The sequence below is a fragment of the Macrotis lagotis genome, chromosome 4, assembly GCF_037893015.1.
Source record: "Macrotis lagotis isolate mMagLag1 chromosome 4, bilby.v1.9.chrom.fasta, whole genome shotgun sequence".
NCBI lineage: Eukaryota > Metazoa > Chordata > Mammalia > Peramelemorphia > Peramelidae > Macrotis > Macrotis lagotis.
In genome coordinates, this window is record NC_133661.1 from 30,916,121 (window position 1) to 30,936,471 (window position 20,351).

At 44.2% G+C, this 20,351-nt stretch overlaps 1 protein-coding gene across 2 annotated transcripts in view; it reads left to right on the forward strand.

Annotated features, from left to right (window-relative positions):
• HK1 (hexokinase 1) overlaps positions 1-20,351 on the forward strand; it is a 123,096-nt gene that overhangs the window by 32,270 nt on the left and 70,475 nt on the right. The window contains exon 1 of one of the 2 annotated variants that reach the window (XM_074232427.1): positions 8,774-8,860. The exons of the other annotated variant lie outside the window; for it this stretch is intronic. Coding sequence (XP_074088528.1) covers positions 8,798-8,860 — 63 coding nt within the window. The 5' untranslated portion in view covers positions 8,774-8,797. Of the gene's footprint in view, positions 1-8,773; positions 8,861-20,351 lie in introns of those variants that run through there. 2 annotated transcript variants of the gene reach the window in all.

Sequence of the window (20,351 nt, forward strand, 5' to 3'; positions counted from 1 at the left end):
CAGATGAGGAAACTGAGGCAAAAAGGTTAAGTCATACTCAGGTAGATGAGTCTTCCTTGCCACAGGCCTGGCACTTTGTCACTGTTTGACCTATCTGTCCTTGAAAATGGAATGTCCCCTCAGAAATCATAGTCTTTTGAATTGTAGATAAGGAACAATTTCTTCAGGATTTATATTATCTGGGCTTTAGTGGATGAAGAGGACAGCGTTGAATGAAAGTTAATGAAAATATTTTTTGAATGCCTTATGAAAAACTGTTGTCCTATAACTATGAAGGACTATTGTCCTATGACTAAGTCCTAGGAAGGACTATTAAGATGTTAAAGAAAGATGGAGGGAGAAAGGAGGGGGAGAAATCAAGGACATAAGCCAAACTTTGACCACATTTGTGAGTTCTGGTGCCTACAAATTTTCTTTGACAACTCTCTGATGCCAGTATCTTTCCTTAGAAATATGATTGGTGCAGCTACTCACAAAATTAATAGTCCTCTCTGAATTAACATTCATCCCAATATACTTGTACCCTAGAAAGTTGCCTAAACATGTGAACTAATGGAATATACCCAAAGGAAAAGCTAGTTGAACTATAGGAAGAAATAGAAAGCAAATATAGGAAGAAATAGAAAGCTGTGCCCTTTTCATTAATCAATGTGCTCCTTTCAGACCTAGACAAATCTAACCAAAGTGACCAAGATCTTCCAGAGTTCCTTTAAATTAAAAATAAAGTACCACTACATAAATTCACTTAGAAATGTCCTTCTTCTCTTGCCCAGGGAAGGTAGTAATAAGATAGGATAGGATGGCTGAGTCAGGATTATTTTTTTCATTTTGCTTTCATGCCTACACCACACTTGATTGTCTCAGAAAATATACTTGCATTCTCAAAGTGTTACCAACTTTGCTCACTTCTGCTTTTCCTGGATGAAAACTGATTCTAGATGAAGAGATTCAGTAATAGTTCTGTCACTTTAATTTTCTAATTTGACTGAAACTCTTGAGAAGGAATAAAATGATAATCCATAAATACTGAAGAGCAGCTTTGTACCAGTTACTTTGGGTTACAGAAGGGAGTAAGAACAGAGTAAGCTGACAAGCTGCCTTGTCTGAAAAGCCAGAAGAGACCTGGGTTCAGATTCTGATTCTGATACTCACTAAAAAGGCAGATAATATTGTGAACAGTAGTTTGCTTGTCTGCAAAATGGAGAAAATAAGATTTGTATTACCTCCCTCCCAGTGAGGCAGTTAGTGTTTGGTAAGCCTTAGAGCAACAAAGAAATAATTGTTATTTATATCTAACTAAAAGATATGATCTCAGGCTCCCATAGGGAGTTTTTTTTTAAGTTGAAGAGATAAAACTAACAAAATGACAGTGAAGAGTATAATTATAATTAATTGTAAAATTACATAAAATGCCTCTAGAAGTCAAGAAAATCAAAATGGGCTGGAGTGGCTGTGGTGGTGTTTCATAGGGGAAGTTGGAAGGACATGGACTTTGAAGAATAGTGAAGATTTGGGCAAACACAGATGAGAGGACAAAAAATGAGAAAACTGAAAATGAGCATGTCATGATGGGGAGGTGGTCCTAACCGTGAACATGACCCGATGAGAGGTGAGGTTTGAGTTGGAGGATTGGGGAGAGGGAAAATGGATTTCCAATCAAATTCAACAAATATTTATTGTCTACTGAAAGAATTCCTAAATTGAGTTATGCATCCTTCAGTGGGTATGAGAAGCTTGTCAAGGGTACAGGAAAATATGATAAATGATTTTGCAATGCTATTGAAATTAATCTACCTTTGTTTCTTATACATCAGTTAATGGTAAATTCTAGAATTTATTTCCTTTACATTGAATAGGGCTATGGGAAGACTACAGAGAGCCATAGAGCACAGGGATAGAAAAACGTTGGGTACCCCTGGTCTACAGAATGTGAGTGCCAATCTAGGTTCTGAGAATACACACTGAAAACTAGCACCTGCCTTCAAAGAGCTTACATTTCATCAAGTGAGAGAGGGTGGTGATGCAATCTGGAAACAGATAAGCATATTAACTATTTGAAAACCAAAGGAGCACTGGCATTTGAGAGGGAGAGGATCAGGAAGGACTTCCTTTACGTGGTAGTGTATGAGCTGAACCTTGAGGGAATCCAAGGATTGCAAGAGGTAGTAATGAGGAGGGAGAGAGCTTAGTCTACTATTGGGCACAGCTCATGAAAAGGCAATGAAAATGGAGAAGAAAAGAAAGACAGAAAATTTTGTTAGGAAAATCAGTCTTTTAAAAAAAATGCAATAGTATTTTTTCCCAGTTACATGTATAGATAATTTAACATTCATTTTTGTAAGATTCTGAGTTCTAAATTTTTCTCCCTCCCCTCATCCCTCCTTGAGAGCAAGTAATATGATAATAGATTATACATCCACAATCACATTAAATAAATTTCCATATTTAATCATCTTGGAAAAGAAGAATTGGAACAAAAGAGAAAAATCACAAGAAAGGAAAAACATTTTAAAAAGTGAAAATAGTGTGCTTCAATCTGCATGCAGAATCCATTGTTTTTCCTCTAGATGTGGATGGCATTTTCTATCTCAAGTCTTTTGGAATTGTCTTACATCATTGGTTTGCTGAGAAGAGCTAAGTTTATCTTAGTTGATCATCACACGATGTTGCTGTTAATGTTTAACATTCATTATAAGATTTTGAGTTCCAAAATTTTCCCCCTCTTTTCCCTCTCTCCTCCCTTGCAAGACTGCAAGCAATCCAACATATGCTATATGTGCATAAGTGTATCATGTTGTGAAAGAGAATCAGAACAAAAGGGAAAACCCATGAGAAAGAAAATACACAAAAAGCCCCAGTGAAAGTAGTATGCTTTGATGTGCATTCAGATGCCACAGTTCTTTCTCTGAATGTGGCTAGTAGAAAATTGATGAGTCTCAGTCAGTGATGATATGGAGGATGAAAGAGAATTAGTATTAGGGGTTATCACTTGTGAGCTTGGGGCAATCTATTAGCAACAGTCTGAGCAAAGCGCTCTTAAACCTTTATCTGACAGTGATTGTTCCCTGATCTTCTGGCAATCCCCCCACTACAAATGTAATCTTACTGCTGGAATGTCTCTTCCTGATTAATATTTTGCTAGCATGAGGATGATATTTATAACTAAAGCTGTTGACCTAGTCTAGGAGGTTGTGCCTAGAGCCTCTCCCCAACTTGACTTCATATTCTCTGGAAAAACAAAGTGGATAAAGAATGCATATTACTTAATTGTAAAATGAGGCTGGGTCATAAGTCTATCAAGTGTGGTAGATGCCAATGAAGTGAGCCCAGAATTGAACATGAGGATGAGACCGGGTTGGGATTATCTTTTTGGAAAAACATATGCCTTTAGCCATCCCAAATTGATTTCTGCCAAATCCCATCTTCTTAATACCAATATTCTTCCTGAGACGGTCGTGTATGATGAAACACCCCAGAAAAGTCAAACTTGCAGATGACCCAAAGAGGAACAACAAATTGCATAATAGTTCATAGGGGATCTCATATGCTGACAATGAGTTGCATATAAGGAGGTGAACCTAAAGAGTTTTATCAGGATATGTATCCTGGGAAAAACCTAGATGCAATTGGCAAGAGAGAGGACAGGGAGAATGCTGAAGGATTCCACTGGTGTGCACAAAATACGAAAGAGGGAGAAGGTGGTCTCCAGCACATTAGGTGGATCCTCTCTGGAGAATCTATTGTTTATAAGAATTGGAGAAAAATCAGACAGTGTGTGTGTGTGTGTGTGTGTGTGTGTGTGTGTGTGTGTGTGTGTCTTCAGACATTTTTCAGATATGCCCAACTTTTCAACTATTTTAAGTTTTCTTGGCAAAGATGGTGAAGTGGAGGCAGCTAGGTGGTGCAGTGCATAGAGCACTGGCCCTGGAGTCAGGAGGACCTGAGTTCAAATTTGGTCTCAGACACTTCATAATTACTTGGCTGTGTGACCTTGGGCAAGTCACTTAACCCCAAGGCCTTGCCAAAAACAACCCTAAAAAAACCAAAAACAAATAATGATAGTGAAGTGGTTTGTCATTTCCTTCTCCAGTTCATTTTACAGATGAGGAAACTGAGGCTAATAGGGTTAAATGATTTGCTCAGGATAACCCAGCTAGTAAATGTTGGAGTCTGAATTTGAACTCAGGTCTTGCTGATTCCAGACCCTGTCTTCTATCAGTTGACTCACCCCTGCTGCCTCCACAGAGATTTTTAGCAATAAGAGATGGCAGAATCAAGAGGGAGGTGTGGGAGTGGCTGTAATCTTTTCCCTAGGTTGCTCTAGCTCCTAGATCAATGACTCTGTGGATCCAGAAAAGTGGAATCATCAGTAGATGTTTATTTAACCACTCATTTTGATGACATTTTGGCTCTGGAAGAGGATGGTCAATAGATTTTTTTTTTCTTTTTTTAGGGAGGTGGGCAATTGACAATTTTCAGCTTCGGCCACCGTGGTTATAAGGAATTCACTTGGGAATGTCCTTATCTTAGAGGTCACAAATTTCAGGCATTTTGGAGCCAGAGGAGAATTTAGAGATCACCTGGTCCCTCACTTTGCAGATATCACTTGCCCAATGTTGGAAAACCAAAGAGCTGTTTACAAATTCATGGATCTAGGAGAGGGAGAAAGCTTAGTGGTCAGCAAGACCAAGCCTCACATTTTACTGAGGAAAGTAAGCACAGTCAGGATTTGAACTCAGAACCTGACATTTCAGGGTGCTTACCACTCAGCTGTCAAAACTCTGGTGTTATTTATCTTTGATGTTTCTAAGAGCATCAAGGGGCTAAGAGAGACATGACTAGAGCCTAGGTCCCTTATGCTCCAGTCCAGGGTTGTTTTTTTTTTTCATGCCTTCTCTCATTATGAGCCCTTTCCTTTTCCCATTATTGGTTTGCTCAAGTGACTCACAGGTACTGAAATGGGTAGAGGGCTGCAGTTGAGTCAGAAAGACCCCAATCCAAATTCTGCTTCAGATAACTATTAGTTTGATAACCTATATTAATAAATAACACCTATTTCATAGGGTTGTTGTGAGAGTCAGACGAGATCATCTATGTAAAACACAAAACCTTAAAGTTCTTTGGATGCAAAATTCAAAAATACCAAACCAAAACCAAAACCAAAACCAAACCCCAACCCCAAACATTGCCTGTCCTCAGGAACTTATAATGTAAGGAGACACAAAACCCAAAACGAAACTGAAAGGGAAGAAAGGCATCTGGGGAAGATCTGAGAGATCCCACAAAAGAACAGCCAGATGAGAAATGATCTCTCCCCTAAGTTAAGTGCTCTCCTTAGATAGACCAGAATAAGTCCCTAAACTTCAGTTCAAGGTTGTAGAGGCTATAACCTGTACGAGAATATGACAAGTAACCAGTTTTATACACAGCCCTTTAGTGTCCTGCACTGGAAAGAATGATGGGGGATGGCTATAGACCTGGGTTCAAATTCTAACTCTTCCTCTTGCTACCTAAGTCACCTGACTTCTAGACTTTAATTTCCCCTTTTATGAAATGAGAAATTAGACAAAAGGTTCCTTTGAACTCGAAATCTGTGATCCTTTGACTTTATTCAGAGGCAGTGTGGCATAGTAGATAGTCAGCCTTGGGTTCAAGTCCAGTGGCCTTCTGTATCAGTAGCATTCCTCCCCTAGAACTATAGCAATAATATCTCAGATCTGGTTTAGAAAAATCTCAAGTAATTGTTCTTGGGTCTCATTTTGGACTCACACTATCTCCTTGGTTCACTCAGCCCATAAGCATTTATTAATATTAGCTAGCACTTATATGTAACTTTTAGGTTTGCAAAAACAGTTTTGCCTCACAACAATCCTGAGAGGTAGGTGTTAGCTGTTATTGAGGAAACTGAGGCAAGCAGTGACTTGCTCAGGATCATACAGGGAGTGTTTGCAGCAGGTTGAACTCAGGTCTTCCTGACTCCAGGTCCATCCAGTTCTCTATCTACTGTGCCAGCTGTCTTTCTTTTTTAGGTATTTGCAAGGCAAACGGGGTTAAGTGGCTTGCCCAAGGCCACACAGCTAGGTAATTATTAAGTGTCTGAGACAGGATTTGGACTCAGGTACTCCTGACTCCAGGGCTGGTGCTTTATCCACTGAGCCATCCAGCTGCCCCGCTGTGCCAGCCATCTGAATCCCCTACTATGTGACAGAGATTTATGTCCACTAAGTGCCGGCTAGATATTCTAGGTACCAGAGTGACACCGTCCTTGCTCTCAAGCTTACATTCTGTGGGGAGACATTTTATACAGGAATCGATGCAAAATGACTAGAAGGTGGTTAGTAAGGGAGTGAAGCAGCAGATGGGGGAGAAGAACCGGAGATCAGTAAAAGCTTTTTGTCAAGAAGCTGGTGTTTGAACTAGGTCTTACTTAACAAATGAAGGTGGGGAGACAGGGCCCATGGTGAAAATCAGACATAGGATGAATGGGGGAGGGCCTTGGGAGAGGAAGAGAGAAACCAATTTGGTTAGACTCTAGAATGCAGGAAGCTAAAACCAAACGGAGGGTTTTACATTTGTTTCTAGAGGCCCTAGGGAGCCACTGGTATTCATGGAGGAGGGGTAGGAGGTGGTCAGATCTGTAAATCTGGAAAATTCCTTAAGCTGGAGGATGGATTGGACAGGCCAAAGGGGATGAAGGCCTGAACTAAGGTCCAAGGTGGTGGTGGTGGTGGGTGTGAATAGAGAGAAAGGTCAGAAATCAGAGAGGATGAGAAGAAATGGCAAGACTTGGCCATCGATTGGATGTGTGGGATGAGGGGGAGGGCAGCATCTGAGAGGACCCCCACATCCCACATCTTAAAGCCTGGAGAAATGATGGAAGGAAGTGCTTCCTAACTTTGAAATCCATTGCAATCGGGTTATTAGATGTTAGATGATGTCCAAGATCCTGTCTTATTCTAAAGTCAATTAGATTTGGATTGAATTCACTACTGTTTCCCCTCCTGGATCTGTTTCTGCCTCTGCAAAATGTTGGGATTAAATTAGTCCCTCTCCTCCTTGGATTTAGAGCTAGAAGGCCCGTGGTCTAGCCATGATCGAGTTTAATCATCCTTGAGGGCCCTCAGGCAACTGACTTCTTCAGCCGCCGTGATTAGGCCGGGTTTCAAGGGAGCTCTGGAGGCCGGGGAGGTGCAGGTGGTTTGTCTTTGTGTCTGAGGCTGGGCAGTTCTCACAGAGGTTGCTGGTTGGCCTTCATCCTCTCTCTCTGTCTCTCTCTGTCTCTGTCTCTCTGTCTCTGTCTCTCTCTGTCTGTCTCTCTGTTTCTCTCTCTGTCTCTCTCATTAAGTATCTGAGGCCCAGTTTGAACTCAGGGCCTCCAGACTCCAGGACTGGTGCCCCAGCCACTGCACCAGCCAGCTGCCCCTTGGCTCTCATTGTCGGGGACGGCCATGGACCTGATTAGAATCCCAGCCTTGCCCCGTAGGACCTTGGTCCAGTCCTTTCCCGCTTCTCCGCGGTTCCTCCGCCCTCGCTTGGCCCCCGGGGATCCCGGGGTGACGTGGCTTTGGGGGAGCGGCCGGGCCGGGCGGCTCGGGTACTGTGGGCGCTCCGCTCGGGCTGGCGGCGGGCTTAAGGGGCGGCTGATTCGCCCCGAAGGGTCTGCGTGCCCCCTGGCGCTCCCTAGGGTGCCCCGGGGCGGGGCTGCCCGCGTCGGCATCCGTGCGCGGGTCTGGGCAGACCCCGGGGTGAGAGGAGGTGGCAGGGGGAGCGCGGCGGGCCCGGGGCGGCCCGGGGGGGCTTCTCCGGGTGGGCTCCCCGGCCCCGGAGCGTGACGTGCTCGAGCCGGGGCGGCGCCTGCTCCCCCCCCCCCAAACCCGGCGGCTGGGCGCCTTCCTGCAGCCGCGAGGGGTGGGGGGCGCGCTGCGGGGGCTTCTGCTCGGAGATGGAGCCCCCCCCCGCCGGTACCCCCCCCCCCAGCATCCTGAAGCCCGGAGCTCGCCTGGGGAATTCCCTGACGTGGGTGGCGCCTCCCTCCCCCCCCGGCACCCCGTCCGCCTCCCCCGGCCTCTGCAGAACGTTTAACAGAGGAGGGGGCGAGGCCAGAGGCCTGGGAGGGTCGGCCCGAGACCCCGGGGCGCAGAGGCCAGCGCACAGTGCGCACGGGGGTCTGATGGGCTTCTGCGTCTCAGGCCCGAGAACGCTGCAATGGGGCATCACGGAATGCCAGTCCGGGACGTAGAACGTCAGCACTGGGGGGGACCCGGCATCGCCCAGAGGCCGAGGGGCGGAGGCTGGGAGCCGGGCGCCCCTCCTTTGTCCAGCCGGGGCCGCGCATCTCGGGGGCCCCCGCCCCCAGCCCCCCTGCAGGCCTGCCTCCTTGTACGTGGGCGACGTGCCCCTGCCCGGACGCCTGACTTGGGGGGTCCGCCCGCTCCCGGCTCCGCCCCGCCGGGGGACCCCGCCCCTGGCCGGGCCGCCCCCCTGCAGCAGAGCCGGGCGCGGCAGCCAATGGGAGGGCCGGGGCTGGGCCGGCCCAGCGCGCTCACCCCCCGGAGGAGGGGGCCCGGCGTCCGCGTCTTCTCCGCCTGCCAGGGAGGAGGAAGGAAGCGCGGCCCCGGCCCCGGCCCGGCTCCAGCCCGGCTCCAGCGCCAGCCCCGGCCCCGGCCCCGGCCCCGGCCCAGCCCGGCCCCGCTCAGCCCCGGCCCCGGCCCAGCCCGGCCCCGCTCAGCCCCGGCCCCGGCCCAGCCCGGCCCCGCTCAGCCCCGGCCCCGGAGGCCCGCGGGCGGCCCCCGGCACCATGATCGCGGCGCAGCTGCTCGCCTACTACTTCACGGAGCTGAAGGATGACCGGATCAAGAAGGTGGGTGCCGGGCCGGGCCGGGGGGCGCAGCCCTGCCCCCGCCCCGCCCGGGCCTCCGCAGCCCGAGATGCGCGCATTGCCGCAGGGACCCCCCCTCCGCCCCCAGGCTCCAGCCCCAGCTCGGGGTGCCCCGGGCATGGCCAGCGGCTTGCTGCAGTGTCCTTGAAAGCAGGATGGAGAGCCCCCCCTCGCCCCCCCCAGCAGCCCAGCCCGGAGCACCCCAAGGCCTCTGCTCCCGTCCTCGGAGATAGCCCCCTCCGGCCCCTGGGGCTGCACCCGGGCTGGGGGTGGGGGTGGAGGCCCGGGCGGAACAGCCTCGGGGCAGCGGGCGCGCCCCCCGCTTTCTCCGCCCTGTGCCTGGGCTGCCTTGTTAATTAAGATGGGGGGCGCAGCTACGGGCATTCCCCAGCATCCAGAACGGGGTGGGGGCGGGGCGCGCGGCACGCCATTGGCTCTTGCCCCGGCTGGCTTTTCCAACTCCAGGATCCAACTCTCAAATCCTGGGCCTAAGGGAAGGTCCTTTGGTCATTGCAGCCCGGAGGGGGGTGGCAGCCCGTCTGGGTCCGACTCGCCTCTGTACTTGTCTATCTTGTAGACACCCGCTTACGGTGTCTATTGCTTTTGGCTGTTTTCGGATCTTAAGGGGTGGGGGCTCACCGTATGTGTCACCGTGGCTGTCTTTATGTGCCCCCCCCCCGACCTGCGTGTCTGTGATGCCCGTGGGACCTCTCAGAACCCATGCGGCCTAATCTGCTGGGACCACACTCACATTAGCAATTGTTTTGTTGAAACAAAAGTGACCCCCAACCCCCTACGGATCAGAATGGGCTCTGGGCGCCGTCCCTTGTGATGGATGAGCCCTGGCTTTAGGTGGTCCCACAGGGGGTGAGGTCAGCTGAGGAATCTGGCCTTTTTTAGCGGCATTGTCTGTGTGTATTTTTCCATTCACCCTTTCTGGCCTGGGGCTCCAGTTAGAGAATTTGGATAAAAGACAAGATATGGATGCAGGGGTGGAGGGCAGAACGGGAAGTCATTGGAGCCTGCCCACCCAGAACCATGGCATCCCCTGGCCAAGGTTGCACATTCAATCAGACAGTGGCAGCACAGGGCTAAGACACAGCGTTTGGGAATAAGGCTCTGACCTGTGGAGTGAGAAGTGAGGGCCACAGCAGCCTTTTGAAGAGTACTTCAGATACTGAATGAGAAAAAAAAAGGCTGCCATGGTGACATATCGCCCTGGATGGAATTTACAGCAGCCAAATTAGGAAGGTTCAATTCTTTCCTTGCCACTTTCCCCCCAGCACTGAGGAGCAGCTCCCAGTGGCCGAAGGCCAGTGATTAGATGTAGATAAGGCTGGGATGAACCGCTTCTTTGATCTCTTTGCTTTAGAGATGAGGAGATTTGAGGATCTTGGAGCAGCCAAATCCTAGCTAGAGGAATCATTTATTTGTGGGTGGCCAGCCTGGTTCGGTGCTAGAATAACGTCCATTTTAAAGATGGGGAAACTGAGGTTCAGGTTGTTAACTTTAACAGTGCAAGGGTCTGTGAAATTGAGTTCAGAGAGTCCATGAGCTTGCATTGGGGAAAATAGTCTTCTTGATTTTTCATTTCCTTCAATTATTATTTTATAAAACACTCTTGAGAAAGGGCTCATAGCTTCACAGCAGACTGCCAGATGGGTCCAGGACATGAAAAGGCTTAAGAATTCCTGATATCAGACTTTAAGGCTTGCAAAGCATTTTATCTCAGTTGACTTGAGCCTCCAAGGAACGGAACTCTGGTCACTTGACTTCAAGATAGGATTCCAGTCATATATAGTATCTCATAAAGTCTATAATGGCCATATATAGTATCTTACATCCTGTGGGTGGCCGAAGCAGTAGGATTTTGACAGTACCACAAAAACAAAGGCTCAGCTCCTCTTAATGTTGGGGCCTAGTTACTTCCCCTCACTAGCCCTCAGTTTCCTTCTCCTTCCAATGAGAGGCCTGCAAGGAATGATGCCTGGGTGACTTCCTCTCTTAGGTGTGTAGTCATTCTTTAAATTCACATATATGGTGGCTTCCCCTTTTCTTCCTGTTTGGGAGTCCCAGGCTTCTCTCCTAGTCCAGGGGTCTGAGTGACATAGGGGGAGGGGAGAGGGCTCTTCAAAGCACTGTGACTCCTCATCTCTGGGATGCTTTAGGTGGAGTCTGCCCACTGAGGCAGGTCCTCTGATGACTTCTTTCAGGCTGGTAAATTCTATGAGTTGATTCCTGGAAGTTAAGCTTTCTTTTTATGAGAGAGAGAGAGGGAGAGAGAGAGAGAGAGAGAGAGAGAGAGAGAGAGAGAGAGAGAGATGAAAGAGAGAGAAAGAAGAGAGAAAAGAAAGATGGAAGAGCAAGAGAAAGAATGAATGGTCATTAAAAGCTTAAGCTGGGTGTGGCCCAAGAAGAAACCCTCTGAGGTCTGTGAGCTCCATTCACTGCAGTGTAAGCTTCCTACCAAGGTCTGGCCTCTTAGTTGTGAATTGTCCTTATGACCTTGATCACTTGTTCGGAGATAATATAAGTAAAGTGTTTTATAAACCTTAATGTGTCATAAGAGTCATGTTATTACTTAATAACAAACATATCTTCCTCTCAGGGGCTCCCAGCACTGCACTTATTTTCTCTTCCTCCTTGATCCTTGGTGGTGTTCACAGAGGAGCCCTACTATGTGTATGGTCCTACTCAGACCTGGAAAAGACCTTAGAACTACCTACAGCAACCCCACCCCCATTTTACAGACAAATTAAGAGGGGTCACTACTGGCTTGGGGGAGGGTAACGTGGGTCTCCCACGCTGTGGCACTTACCTCCTTGGAAGGAAATGGAGGTGGTCTCTAATAATAATAATACTAATGAAGCCTGACTATTGAATCTCAGCTTATTGGATTTTCCTAAGTGCTTAAGGAATTATCAAAGGAGTCAGAAAGATCTGACTACAAGTCTTCAAATCCTGCTACAGAGGCTGTGTGGCCGGAGGAAGACACTTAACGTCTCTTTACCTCAGTTATCTCATCTGTAAAGTGGGGAATATTGGGTGTTATAAGGATCAAATGACATAACACTATCCATAGCAAATATAAATGTAAGCTATTGCTATCATCATCATTCTCATCATGCTTATCATCTTCTGGCATTCTACAGATGGGGAAAGTGAGGAAGAGAGAAATTACATGGTAGTAAGTTCTGAGACAGGCTCTGAACCCAGAGTTTCTTGATTCCACACTTCCAATTGGGTCTATACATTAGTCCACAAGGCCTCCCCAGTTGTCTACTCTCAAGTCGGTGCTGCCATCTTTATTTGTGATTATTTGCACTTTTAAAAATATATTTCTATATCTGTATTCTATGTCCAGACCTCCATAGAGTATGTGGTGAAGCTTTTCATCCTAAGTGAGTCCAGGATTGGAAGGTAGTATAGGGAGATTCATTTTACATTGCTTCTCTTCATATAAGTCCAAGATACAGGGACAAAAATAAAAAGAGTCCCTGCCCTCAAGTAGCTTTCATTCTTCCAGAAGGATACAACTGGCAGAGGAACAACAAAGTTATCAACCCCTTATCTCCCATTGACCAGCTGGGGTCCGAGAAAGTGCTTACCGTCGTTCAGTAGGTCTGGGAGGGGAAGACAGTCCCCAGCCTGTGCCCTGTCCAAACTGGGTAGCATCGATTTACCCTTTTTTGGTGCACATTGTTACCATAATAATGGCCCATTTCTATAGCGCTTTAGAGCAGATGACAGGTTCAGGGGAGTGAGGGGATTTTTCCAGGGTCACATTTAAACTTGGACTGAACAGGTGACAGATTTTTAAATCCCAAGGCCTAAGTCTAAGCCCTGCCACCTGTTGACCTTGGACCAGTTATTTCTGGTTTGTTTTCGGCTTTGTAAAATAAGAAAATTGAATTGAATGACTGTTAAGTCCTTGTTCTATGATCCTATAAAAATGAAGCCAAGTTGGCAAGGGAAAAGTTAATTTACTGGGCTCAGGATGCCTACTAAGTGTTTCTGCTTCAAGGGTCTGAATGAATGCATTTAAACTGAACTTCTATTTGTGATTTTTTTTAAAAAAAAACTATTGGCCATTTTCTTGCTTCCTCTTTCTCTCTAGGATTAGGGTACCTGGGTACAATTGTCACCTCTAATACACTGACTAGTTTGTGCTTTTCTGTAACTCAGGGACAATAATATTTGTACTGCCTGACTCATATGGGGAAGAAAGAACTCTGTGTAGCCAAGACCAAATCACTTAGCCTCCGGGTTTTTCCCTCTGTAAAATGATGATGATTGGTGATGACGATGACGATGACATTTGTCCTTCATTATAGAAGAAAACCATGACATCAGGGAGGCGATGCCCTGACAAGCACGTGGATTGCATTTGAGGGAGGGGGGCTGTGCTAAGTCCTCAGTCTCACTTTCTCCTCCAGAGTCATCTGAGCTCAATGGCCAGATATGAATCAGGATGACTGGAGATGACCTTGGATGTGAGGCAGTTAGGGTTAAGTGACTTGCCCAGGGTCACACAGCTAGTAAGTGTCCAGTTTTTGAAGATGTATTCGAACTCCTGACTCCAAAGTCAGTGTATAACTTGACCACCTAGCTTCCCCCTGTAAAATGGAAATTATCATGCTCAGCCTACCTTTCAGTCCAGAGCCTGATAGGAATTTGAATCTAATTCCCTGGTTTGATGCTGGAATTTATTTGTCCAAGGTCACCCAGGTCCTCCTGTCTCTAAATGCAACCTTCATTTTTTTTTTTTTTTTTTTTTTTTTAGATTTTTGCAAATGGGGTTAAGTGGCTTGCCCAAGGCCACACGGCTAGGTAATTATTAAGTGTCTGAGACCGGATTTGAACCCAGGTCCTCCTGACTCCAAGGCTAGTGCTTTATCCACTATGCCACCTAGCCACCCCGGCAACCTTCATTTCTACTGAGCTACATTGTGAGGAAAGTACTTTGGAAACTTTAAAAGTCCTAGAGAAATGAGTTCATTATTATGAAATAATAAGTTAATTAAATAATAAGTTACCATTTGTTCTGAAGGAGAACCTGAGAGAATAAACTAGATAGAATATCATGGTGGTAGAGAAAGAGCCCTCAGTTAAGATGCTAGTTCTGACATTTATTTACTTTTTATGTCTTGGAACAAATAAATTTTCCATCTCTTGGACTCAGTTTTCTTGTCTGCAAAATGCTGAGGTTGGACTAGATAGATAACCTTTGGAGTAGCTTCTGTGACTCATCAAATTTAGCCTATTCTTAAGCAGAAGCTTGTGTATTGATGTATTTACCTAACCAAGAAGATAAGAACTCGGTCTTTCAAGAACTATATCCTCTTCTTTTCTAACTTAAAAAGCCAAAACAAAAACAGAATCAGAAAATATAGACTTCATGTTCTCCAGGGTTGTCTGATTTTTCTCTCTTCTAAGCCCTCTACTAGTTTCCCCCCCCATTTTATAGATAAATTGAAATGTATCTTGACTGATGACAGAACCTTGATAAGTGATGTCTTGGGTGAGATTACTTAGATAACATTTAGCAATCCGTGATGAACTGAAGATACACATCTCCATTCTAGGCTTCAGTTATCTAAGCCACACAGATCTAAATATAAATAATAAATACCCTTCTTTGCTCCACAAGCATGTGAAATTGTGGATATTTGTAAGGAGGACAGGCTGAGTATTTCTGTTCAGATTTGTAGGGTCCCAGTTCCAAGTTGGACGGGTTCCCTGGAGATTAAGTGGTGTGCCCCAAGCTGCTGCAGCTGCCTGTGACAGTCTGGTCCCAAGGAGCCTGGAGATGACCTTTCTCAAAGATTTGTTATATTCCCTTAAAAAAAATCCCAACAACCCCCATTTCAGTTTTTCCAGAACTGAACATTAGTCTAGAGGGACACATTTATTTTATTTCTTATTTTTTTACTCTCTGATCCATCAAGCTACAGTCAGGGACCTTGGTTGGAATCCTGCCTCCATCACTACTACTACTACTACTACTACTACTACTACTACTACTACTACTACTACTCTGTAACCTCAGTTTCTTCCTCTGTAAAATGAAAGACAGGATGAATCCCCTCCAGCTCTAGACCTATCATCTTCTTGTAAAACACAGTGGTAAAATATTGGAAGCAGAATTTGAATCCAGTGTTGCTTCCCTTTTCAGCTCTGATCCTATGAATTCTCATTCATAGAGCGCTTTCAAGATTTCAAAATACTTTGCATAGTTTGTGAGCCATATTAATTTCTCATATTTGATAATCACTGCCCTTAACATAGAGCTTTAAGGTTTGTAGGGTGGGAAGTCAGAAGCCCTGAGGTCAAATTCAGCCTCTGACCCTTGACTGGGTGAGCCTGGGCAAGTCTCTTAATTTCTCAGCCTCAAATTTCCTTGTCTGTAAAATGGACAAATTTATAGTACCTTCCTCTTGGGGTTATTGTAAGGCTCAAATGAAATAAATGTGCCTTGCAAACTTTACAGTGCTATATAAATGTTACCTATTATTTATATACATTTTCTATAATTTGATTTTTAAAAGAATCCTAGGAGATAAGTACTACAGATAGTTTTATCTCTATTTTTTAGATGCAACACCCAAGTTTGGTTGAGCTTAAAGTGACTGTTTCAAAATTGAAAAATATCTAATGGAAAATCCCCAAAAAGATTCAGGAGGAGCAGTTAGATTTATACCTAAACAGAATTTGCACATCTTGTCCTCCCATGTAACTGAAGGAAGCTGGAGAGATGCTGAATGCTAGGCAGTAACCTGGGCCTCTTCCCTAACAAGAGGAGACAAAGGCAAACAGATTTCTGAAAGTATCTCAGTGGGTACATACTCTGTGAGATCCTTATCTGATAAAATACGAATTAGCCACTGGCGCCCAGAGCTCTTGGAAAACTGGGAGGGAAGCTTCAGAGAATGATGTTACTGAAGAATAGAATTAGTGAAATTAGTTACTGAAGAGTAAAAACATAGTGAATCCCTGGAAATCAGGAAACTGAGAGGGGTGGGGCTGTCAGCTTCAGCTCTGTCCGAGCCATGTTGGTTTCTCTGTCCTAGACGTGTCGGTTTCTCTGTCCCAGACGTGTGTCGGTTTCTCTGTCCTAGACGTGTCGGTTTCTCTGTCCTAGACGTGTCCGTTTCTCTGTCCCAGACGTGTCCGTTTCTCTGTCCCAGACGTGTCCGGTTCAGCTCTCTTGTGCTATGAAGCATCTGGTCCAAAATCTGAGCAAGTCATTTCCTGTTTTGAAAAGTGTTTTATTTCTTTCAAAGAGCCTGTAAGGTTGGGAACTTAGGGAGACTTTTAGAGTCAAACCAGCCCTGGGTGTTTAATATTTCAGGAACACTTTTTTTTTGAATAACACAAGAATCAGCCATTCTCTATTGATTGAAGGCCCTCAACAGAAGATGACAAAGAGGGTGAAGACAAAGCTAGCTATTAGGAAATCAACACCTCACTTTATCTATGAGGAAACAGGCCCAGAAGGGGAAGCATCTTGCTCTAAATATTAAGTGGCAGAGCTAGAATTTGAATGCAGGACTTCTGATGGCCAAACTAACCCTTTCTTCTCGGCATTTAGAGGTTTCACTGTAACAGAAATTTTTTCTCTTTTTGAGCATACTTCTTTTCTTTTTAAAGAAAGATTTTATTTATTTTGAGTTTTACAATTTCCCCCCCCCCATTCTTGCTTTCCTCCCCCACCCCCACCCCCCACAGAAGGCATTCTGTTAGTGTTTACATTGGCTCCATGTTATAGATTTATCTCAGTTGAATGTGAGAGCATGCTTATTTTCGACAGAATTTCCCCTCTCCATTCTTGTAGATGTTTTTGTCTTTGATCACTTATTTGTTTGGAAATGTCCCTTGTATTATTTTCTTATATCTCAGATATCAGACTTTTATCAGAGATGTTTGATGTAAAGATTTTTTTCTTCCACTCCTTAGTTTCTATTTATTAACTTTTTTTTAGGTTTTTTTGCGAGGCAATGGGGTTAAGTGGCTTGCCCAAGGCCACACAGCTAGGTAATTTTTAAGTATCTTGAGTTCAGATTTGAACTCAGGTCCTCCTGACTCCAGGGCCGGTGCTCTATCCACTGTGCCACCTAGCCTCCCCTAGTTTCTTTTTATTCCAGTTGCATTGATTTGGTTTGTGCAAAAGGTTTTAAAATTTTCCATAGTCCCATTGCCCAACATAGTGTCTAATTCATAATAGTCATTAAGTGAATGGTCTTAGAACCTGTGGGTTTTTTTTTTTTTGAGGTAGGACTTGAAAATGTAATAACACATTGGTTGTTGAAATTATGTTCTGGAATTGGAGAGAAACTTGGTAGCTTCCCTATGTCCCTGCCTTTTGACTATTTTATTTTCAGTTGGTAGTAGAACCAACCTGTATTTGAAAAGCCCCTTCCCCCACTCCAGGAACTGACTCATCAATAATTTTGAGAATTTTCTCTTTTCATGGGATCCTATGATTCAGAGTTGTCAGGGACCTAACCACCATGGTCATGTGGTCTAACCTTGTCATTTTTCCATCCCTGAAGCTCTAGGAGGTTAAGTTTGTAAGAGACAGTAAATGAGTCCTTTGGACTCCTCCCTTAAAGGATGTTCATTCATGGTTCTGCACTGAGTACAGGATAAATTTAACCCAGGCCCTAATTCACCTTATCAAGCAGAGCTTTTGTTGGAAAGTATGACTTCATTAAATTGACAGAGCCTATTATGAGAAACACCAACTCCATTGACTGCTGCTAATGAAATATTTATATAATCCAGCTTTATGGGTATTAAAAAAATCTTTTAAAAAACTCTTAGTTTTATTTAGAAGTTCATTAAACTTTAGGGATTAAAATAAGGACAAGTACTTGTTGCCTTCCTGTCACACATCCATGTTTCTATATTTCTTGCCCTAGGTTGGCCTTTATTCTGTTACTTCCCAGTCTTTTTTTTTTTTTTTAAATCTGGGTATAACTAAATCTGGAGGCAGGCAGAGAGCTGAAACATGAAATGTGCTGTACAGTCTTTGAAAATAGAATCTGTCTCCCTTGCCCCTGGAGGAAGTATACACACCCACATTGTTGTTTCCCTTGGTCCTTCAATGGGCAAAACACATTCTGCATTCCAAGGGAGCGTCACCAACTCAGGGTGTGACATTGGCTCAAACTATTTAACCTTGATGAGGCTCATATCTCTTGGGAAATGGTTTGGACTGAGGCATCTTTAACAGAAAAGTTCTTAATCTGGGGGTCTGTAGGAACTATTTTTAATATATTTTTTGCATAATCCTTTTTTACCATAATCAGCTTCCTTTGTACTTCCATGTATTTTATTTTATGCATTTGATAACCTTCTTCTGGGAAGGGACCCACAATCTTTACTTGACTGCCAGAGGGACCCAGAACACTGAAAAGGTTAAGATCCCTGCTCTTAAAATGTCTTACCTTAATATGTCATTGTTTTCTTTTCCTGACTGCTGATCAGTTTGGGTTGTGTGCTAGAGCAGGCCAATAATACCTTGAAATCTCTCAGAATCCACGACCCTTGTTTATTGACTGACTTGGGCACAACTCCCCCCGGCCCCATTCCCATTGACAATTGTCCCACTCACAAAATAAGGTTAAATAACTTTCTTTGCTAAAGGAATGGACTTAGAATATTGTCATTAGAGAAATTTTTAAAATTAAAAAATTTTAAAACCCAATACCTTTGCAGATAAGTAATATGGAAAATGCTTTGAACTCCTTAGAGGATTAGACTAAAATGAATAGTTGTTCCAGAGGTTCATATGTATAGCCAACCTTCAGTATTCTAAATACCTTTTTTTTTTTTGCAAAGAAATAATGTTTATAATTGGGGAAGATTGGGCAGACTCCCCAGGCCAGCTCATCAAGATTTACTGATTGCTGCCATTTATACAGTGTCCCAAACATCTTATATCGGTTTAAAACTAATAGTTTTCAGCTGTACTAAGTCTTTTGCAACACCCTATATTACACTTGAAGTTTTGCAAAATGTTTTATAGATAGCATCAAAATGACCTTCTTGACAGCTCTGTAAGATAGGGGCTACATTCCTGTCAATAAAATCAATCAAGCATTTTATTTTTTAAAAATTTATTATTAATTTGATTTTTAATTTTTGGAATAAATAAGTATTTCCATACCATAGAATAATTAAAAAAAAGATGATTGTACACAAAACTGCAAATCTAATATATCCAACTTGTGATTCCTTTTAAATATATATTCTAAAATATTGATAGCAGCTCTTTTTTATGATGACAAAAAACTGGAAATGATTGGGATACCCATCAATTGAGGAATGGCTAAACAAGTTGTATGTGATTGTGATGGAATATAACTGCCTTAGAAGAAATGATGATGAGGATTCCTGGGGGAATTCTGCCTTCAGGAAGCTCACCTTCTAGCAGGGGAAACAAAACCGCTTCCTTCAAATGCTTTTTTTTTAACCTTTTCTTTTTTTAAAAAGTTATTTATTTATTTTGAGTTTTACAGTTTCCCCCCTAACCTTACTTCCCTCCCCCACCCCCCTCAGAAGGCAATTTGCCAGTCTTTACATCGTTTCCATGGTATACATTGATCTAAGTTGAATGTGATGAGAGAGAAATCACATCCTTAAGGAAGAAACATAAAGTATAGGAGACAGCAACATTACATAAGATGATAACTGGTTTTTTTTAACCTTTTCAACATTCATCCATTTACAAGTTTATGAGTCCCACATTTTTTCCCTTCAAATAAAGACATAGATGATGTCTGTTCCCCCTGCCTCCAAGTCTTCTGCAGCTAGACATCCCTTATTCTTCAGTCATTTCTCAGATGACATGAATTCTAAAGCCTTCATCTCTATGGTTGACTTTTCTGGGATACTTTTTCCAGTGATCCTAAATCTTCCTTAAGTGCGGAATCCCCCTCTTCCCCCGGTACTTCAAGCAGAGTAGGCCCAGGCCCAGATCTCTGTTCTTTAACTCCAGTCCCAGACACTGTATGTGCCTCTTGTACACACCTCATTATTGACTCACTGCGAGCTGTTGGCCAACCTTACCACCCACTCTTGTACTTGTGAAGCCGATTTCTTTTAGCCCAAGTGTAAGACTTCCCATTTCTCCCTAGCAGGCTTTTTCTGACTCAGTTTGGTCCTTTGTTCCAGCCCTCCTAAATCTTTTTATATCTGGACTCTGTCGGGTTAGCAGTCTCTCTCCACTTTTGTATCATCTGCAGTTTTGATAAACATCCCATCTCTGTCTTTACCCAAGTCACTGACAAAATTAGTCATTAGCACAGGGTCAATAATAATTGACATTTATGTAGCATTGTACTGTTTACTAGATGCTCATGAATATTATTTCACAGCAACCCTTTTATATGGAACATTAACAATCATTAAATTTTGGGTCCAGGCAGGTGATTTTATCTGTTTGGGTAACTTGAGGGAGACATGTGGG